Source organism: Sander lucioperca, chromosome 15 (assembly GCF_008315115.2).
Source record: "Sander lucioperca isolate FBNREF2018 chromosome 15, SLUC_FBN_1.2, whole genome shotgun sequence".
NCBI classification, from domain to species: Eukaryota; Metazoa; Chordata; class Actinopteri; order Perciformes; family Percidae; genus Sander; species Sander lucioperca.
Window position 1 is genome coordinate 26,100,919 of NC_050187.1, and position 6,669 is coordinate 26,107,587.

General features: G+C 39.7%; 2 protein-coding genes across 3 annotated transcripts in view; both read right to left on the reverse strand.

Annotated features, from left to right (window-relative positions):
* lrpprc (leucine-rich pentatricopeptide repeat containing) overlaps positions 1–2,313 on the reverse strand; it is a 55,105-nt gene extending 52,792 nt beyond the window's left edge. Inside the window, exons 1-2 of the mRNA XM_031308896.2 lie at positions 2,055–2,313; positions 578–780 (exon numbers count right to left, since the gene is read on the reverse strand). Coding sequence (XP_031164756.1) covers positions 578–780; positions 2,055–2,260 — 409 coding nt within the window. The 5' untranslated portion in view covers positions 2,261–2,313. The remainder of the gene's footprint in view (positions 1–577; positions 781–2,054) is intronic.
* An 896-nt stretch (positions 2,314–3,209) lies between these two features.
* On the reverse strand, positions 3,210–5,588 carry znhit2 (zinc finger, HIT-type containing 2). 2 transcript variants are annotated; one of them, XM_031308944.2, is made up of 2 exons: positions 5,496–5,588; positions 3,210–5,217 (listed from the first exon to the last, which is right to left on the reverse strand). In XM_031308944.2, exon 2 carries the CDS (start codon positions 5,137–5,139, stop codon positions 3,400–3,402), a length of 1,740 nt encoding a protein of 579 aa, XP_031164804.1. In that variant the 5' UTR covers positions 5,140–5,217; positions 5,496–5,588; the 3' UTR covers positions 3,210–3,399. The 2 variants fall into 2 exon arrangements, with proteins under 2 accessions (XP_031164804.1, XP_031164815.1); XM_031308955.2 differs by having other exon boundaries at positions 5,469–5,578.
* Positions 5,589–6,669: the final 1,081 nt, after the last annotated feature.

Here is a 6,669-nt window from a genome sequence, read left to right on the forward strand (position 1 = left end):
TCTCCTAAAGAGAAGAAATGGTGTTAGGCCTGCACGATTCGGGGAAAAATATGAATCACGATTTTTTAGCTTAGAATTGATATCACGATTTTCTGCCACGATTATGTTTATTGCACACATGAACCATGACAAAACAAAACAAATTGGCAGTACCAAACAGATTTTTTTTGGCATCTATAGCACATTGCGCATCACCACAACCCTGTAAACACAGAGGCTTCAATGAAGAGAAGGGAGAGCTTTGCAGCGCTTGAAAACCTTTTTTATACAGTCCATGTTTAAAACTCACAGAAGGAAGCAGTAGTGTTTGTGATGCAGTCGGCTCGTAAAATTAAGTGAGAATCAAAGTTATATTAAAAAAAAAAAAAAAATCAAAGTTACTTAAAAATTAAATCGTGAACTGGGTGAACCGAGATCACGATTTTATAACGATTAATCATGCAGGCCTAAATGGTGTCCTGCAAAACTTTGGCTGAGCTATCAGCAGTTTGATTACATGTTTAATAACAACGGAATGTCTCCACCTTCATCTGACATTCAACCTTAAATCCCCCTGATCACTGCTCTGCCTGCCTACCTGTCCTGCAGATATCATGGAAGATGCGGAGCAACAGGGTCTTGGTGATGCGACCGGTTCTCCTCACAGAGCTGTCCAGCTTGGCCAGAGCCCAGTCAAACTGCTGCGCCTGCTTGGACCGCACCGCAACGCTGGCCTCATCCTTCTGCTCTGTGGCCGCAACATAGTTACGCACACACCCCACTGCATATGGCCACACACGACTGCAGATGATTATGTTGTGACATTAGAGGGGGACAGAGATGGATGGAAGGAGTTAAAAGGGAAGAGATGGATAGAAAAGCATAAAAGAGAGAATGATAATTTAGAAAAGGAGAGAATGGAGGGAGGAGACAGGACAGAGAGAACAAAAACAAACAGATAATTAAAGTGGGTGAAGCACAGACAGATAAACATAGTTTTCTGTGGGTGCATGAGACATAAGTAGTATCAGCGGTAGAGCTGGGCGATATGGAGAAAATCATATATCACGATATTCCTGACCAAATATCTCGATGTCGATATTGCGATGATATTGTAGGCTTGACAATTGTTGCTTTAACAAAATGTTTTCACAATTTGATTTTAGATAAATAATCATCAATCATGTAGATATAATGACAAAGTGGGTAAAGGCAAATCATAAAACAGCTAGAACAGTCTGGTAAGTGAAGAAAATTACATTAATTTACTGTAATGCAGCCTTTAAAACCAGTAAAAGACAACCCTTATGCCATATCCCGATATTATGATTTTCAAAAGCTAAGACGATATCTAGTCTCATATCTCGATATCGATATAATATTGATATATTGCCCAGCCCTAATCAGCGGCATTCCTAAACTGAATAGCACAGGATGTGTTGAGTGCACAACAATACACATGTCAAAATAAGCAGTAACACAGATCCATCTCTGGATGCTCTGACTGCTTGGTATTTTGTTAAGAGCTATGACCTTGAGAGTCATAGTAGAAAACCCGTGGCTGTTATCCAGTAGCTTTTACATCAGCTGAGGTCAGTGTTACACTGCAACTTCATGATGAAATGCTAAATTTGACAGTAACTTTATCTGCATCACAGTATGACAACGTGCATTGCTGGTTACCAATGATGGGCCTTTTCCTAAAAGTTATCATGTATAGCTAGCTAATACACAGTATAGAAACAAACAAACGTATAGCTAACAGTAACATTATGAATACGGACCAAGTTAGTGTCATTATGAGACTGTGTGAGCATGACTTGGTTAACGTTACACAACATCTAAACATCACCTTGTGAAAACGGGAGCCATGTTTCTCTAATCAGCTAACTATTTACGTTTGCAGGCAATTTATTCACAGATAATGCCCATATGTCAGCACGCCACATTTTATAATGCAGCTCATATTAGTGTGGATACTTGTGTGTCTCTGGCTGTCATTGAGCCTCAATGACATATCAGCTTCACGCTCACGCGTGGATCACAGCTACACCGGCTAACAGAGTACGTGATACCTGGACGCGTTTCCCGAAGCAGGGCTGATTTGTCGGGAACAAACTCCGGTCACTCTGCCGCCGAGAGCTCCGCTGTACAGACGACTGAGTGTCGGCCCGTTACGTTTGGTCCCTGTGATCTGAAGCAAGCCCGAAGGCGAAAACTTGAGTAACCGGGCTGATCTCAAGAGCGCAGCCATGTTTTCTGTCGTACTGTGGAAGGGCATCCGCTCCACGTGACCGCTCAAAAGTACAGCCAGAGTACCGCGAGAGCACCGCGAGAGCGTCAGTTTGTCACACTCACAGGTCACCGTTCTCTTAATACATCCATGTAGATCACACACTCATTATAATCATCCATGGTGACACTGTGCCATGCAGTGATGGAAGAAGTAGTCAGACCTTGAGATTGAAAAGAACATGCTGTATATCATACAACTATTTTAGAAATATTCCCTATTCAGGGACCAAGCCAACTTTTCTGCACTTTATTAATGAATTTCATCAATATAGCACCATCTTATCTAATGTTAAAAACAAAAAAAGCCATTACGCCCTTTAAGTTATTAAATGATTATAATAGGATGCACATAACACAAACTCCGGCATTATAAAATGTAATCTTTTTTTATGGTCTTGTCTTTTTTTCTTTTTGTACCTTTTTGTACCTCTGTACAGAAGTTGTGTGATAAAGAGTGAAGAAAAGTACTTATAATATACATATATAATATACATATTTTACTTAAGTAAAAAGTAGCAATACCACAGTGTACAAATACTCTAAGTGAAAGTCATGCATTTCAAATATTTATATATCAAAATATACTAAATATACTACAGCATAACCTTAAGTTTTCTTCTGTTAAACTACATTCTTATTTTAATTACTGTAAATTATGCAAAAACCCATATAACCAAACAAAAATAAAGTCATTGTCCAAGGCATCTTTTTCAACTTACACATACAGTACTTAGTATCTTCAAATTGTATGAGCAAACAGTCCAAGAAAAATGTAAATACCTACATAAGCAAATACTCCATTGCTTTTTGTCAATTTATTTACTATTGCTTGTCATAATCTAATACTCTAGTTCTGTTTGGCTGTGCTTGTTAAACTTTTAAACTATACTTCCAATATGTAATGCAAGAAATCATTAAATACAAATGTCTACTTATATTGTATTGTAGAACCTTTATTTACATCACTAAACTCATGCCGACACATTGTTTAACCGTATATTAAGAGCAGACCAGTGATGACCCTTTAGCTGTTGAATTTCGCATTGAGAAAAGGTAATTTATTCATCGTTTTTTTTATTACACCATGAACTTTTACAAACAGTAATATGTTCAAGTAGGACTTCATTATCTCAGTTCTTCAATTAATTTACTATTCACTTTGTTCTTCCCTTTCTTCAAGTTCTTATCAACTACAGTCTTTGCTTCCTGCATGCTGCTCCTAACACTCTCTCTTTTACTGTGTTCGTTCCACAACTCAATAGCTAGCCTACGAATCCTGTGTGCATTGTCCAATACCCAAGCTTGAAAGAATTCACACTTCTTGCTTGCCAGGAAGTACTTATGTCTCCTTGCTCCTTCCTCCCCCTCTTTAGAAAGGGCCGTTCTGGCCTGGGAGAGCACTGAGCGAAGCTGACTCAAGGCTGCTAGGCAGTATCCTGTAGCATCCTTTCTGTCTCGGCCAGTCATGATGTGAGCTATGGCTTCCACCGCCCTTGCTGGGGCAAGAGGATCATCCTTGTCGAGGTAACCTCCACCCAAAATGAGAGTTTCTCCACCGTCTAAGGCCTCTTGGACAGAGTTGAACACCCTGCTGGAGTTCAGTGCCTCAGACAGAGCAAGAATCATGTCACAGAACTCAAACAACAGTGAATCAGTGTCATTGTTAAACAGGCACAGAGTGAAGGTGTAGCCAAAAAGTGCATTGACCAAACCATAGCAAACAAGGGGAGATGGGTTTGCACATAAGGAACTCAACTTTGGAATTTTTGCAGAAATTTGAGGGACACTGGGAAAGGTTGAACTTCCCTTTCTGGTTTCCTTTTTGTTTCCTCCTTTAGTCTGTCTCAACTTTGTAGCTGATTTCCCCCGATGAATGATTGTGTGACTCTGAACCATTTCTTGTGATGTCTTGACTTCATCATCAACTTCCTGTTCATTCATAGTTGTTGAATCTTCCTTCTCAAGTTTGCTCGCTTCCTCCTTAAGCACCTCCACCAGTGCTCTCCCTCCATCCTCATGCTCCTCCCACCACGGCTTCCACAGGGGAACCAGCCCGCCAAGAGCTCCATCCTTTACTAGACCCATAAACATATCTTTCTCTTTACTGTTGAGAACTTCCCACAGCTCCTCTTCTGACAGTTTGTCAATATTCAGCCCTGAGAGCCGATCAGCCAAGTCCAGCTCCCCTTCTGCTCCTTCAGCGCCCTCATCTATGTCTCCATGCAGCAGCTGCCCTTCTCCAATCTCTTCAAGTTTTCTCAAAATAGCCTCAATCTCTGTTGCACTCTCTTCTCCAGACTGTTGAAGCTCTGCTAACCTGGAAAGGAGCTCCACAACCTGCACTTTCTCTGTTGCCTCTCCTGCCCCTTCATCTGCGTCATCTGACACAATACCAGCGTCCCTCAACAAACTTTCCATCCCCCCATCTGTCTTTTCCGCCTTTTGTCTGAGTCCCACAAGAATCTCCTGCATTTTATTTCTCCCTTCACTTTCTGTTTTCCCCATATTCTTCAGCTCCTGTAGAACGGACTCCTTGTAAAACTCCTCCGAGCACAAGGAGTGATCTGGGCTCTGGTAGCAAGCTAAGCCACAGTAATGCAGGTTACACCGAGGGCAGGTGTAACAAGAGGGCTTACAGTTACACAACATGCAGACTGCACTCCTGGCGTTACTACCATCCTCTTCCTCGTGTGTCTTGGCTGGCGTGAGAAACTCCTCTTGTGTAGCAGCTACTCTAGACGGGAGAAGAACTCCGTCTCTGGTCACTGTGTCGGGCTCTGTGTCAGTCCACTCCTCCTTTGGACCGATGTCTGTCAGAAGACTCCTGACAGACGGAGGAAGTCTCCGTCTAATTATTGGATTCATTAGCGGTTGAACGGGTATACACGATGTTGTAGCAAAAGGAAGAGAAAGTTGTAAGGTCTCAAGTCCGAAAGGTGTAACCTAAGAATTTTAGAGATGAAAATTAGAGTGGTTAGTTAGTAGGGATGTATGTAATCCTTAGTTACATTTCTGTCACAAAGTGGATTTGACAATTTGAGGTGCTAACGTTGGCTACAAACATACGTAGCGTTACATCCGTAAACCGCTTTAAAGTCACTTTAAAGGTCGCCAAGAAGGCTTTGCTAGCAACGTTCAATTTTCGTTCAAAGCTTTCTTCAGCGTTAATAGCTTAAAGAACAAACTGTACTTACTTCCCAGCATTTAGCTACACCATAGACTGAATATGATTTACACCAACGTTGCACGTTTGTTTTCTCAATCAAGCCGCCATGTCGCCTGTTGATGACGTTTGGTCGACTTAAAGTCGCAGTTTCTTTTTTTCGGTAAAACATACACTGCTACTCTTACTACTACCAATCATCACTACAACAATTTAATTGTAAGAAAGGGAATGTCCATGGCCTACTGAATGTCTGTTTGTTTACATTGTTTAATAAAGAATTAAAAAAAACTACCACAACTACTACTACTACTCCTATTAGTGATGATGATGATGATGATGATGATGATGATGATGATGATGATAATACTAGTGATGATGATACAACTACTACTACTAATAATAATAATAATAATAATTTCTTAATAATAATAATAAGAAGAAGAAGAAGAAGAAGAAGAAGAAGAAATAGGAAACTTTGAAACTCAAAAAGGATTTTATTTATGAAATTTGGAGCCTATAAGTTACCTAATGAGTTGTCATACTACCACCAACATTATATATCATTACTATCATCTATAATATATAGAACATTATTATGTGACAGTAATTGTATTTTGGGAAAAAAAAATTGAGGATTTTTGTTTTTTTTCACACGGCAATACTTTGTTGAAAATAAAGTATAACAATTGTTCAACTTGAAAAATTGCCATTTGGCTAATCTACAAACTGCCACCATTGTTTCTTTGTTATTGTATCCATTTAGTTCTCTAGAAACCTAAAACTGGTTAAATGTTTATTGTAAATTGCTAACCAACTGAGTAAACAATTCTATATACAGTGAGGAGAACAAGTATTTGATACACTGCCGATTTTGCAGGTTTTCCTATTTACAAAGCATGTAGAGGTCTGTAATTTTTATCATAGGTACACTTCAACTGTGAGAGTCGGAATCTAAAACAAAAATCCAGAAAATCACATTGTATGATTTTTAAATAATTAATTTGCATTTTATTGCATGACATAAGTATTTGATCACCTACAAACCAGTAAGAATTCCGGCTCTCACAGACTTGTTAGTTTTTCTTTAAGAAGCCCTCCTGTTCTCCACTCATTACCTGTATTAACTGCACCTGTTTGAACTCGTTACCTGTATAAAAGACACCTGTCAACACTCAATCAAACAGACTCCAACCTCTCCACAATGGCCAAGACCAGAGAGCTGTGTAAGG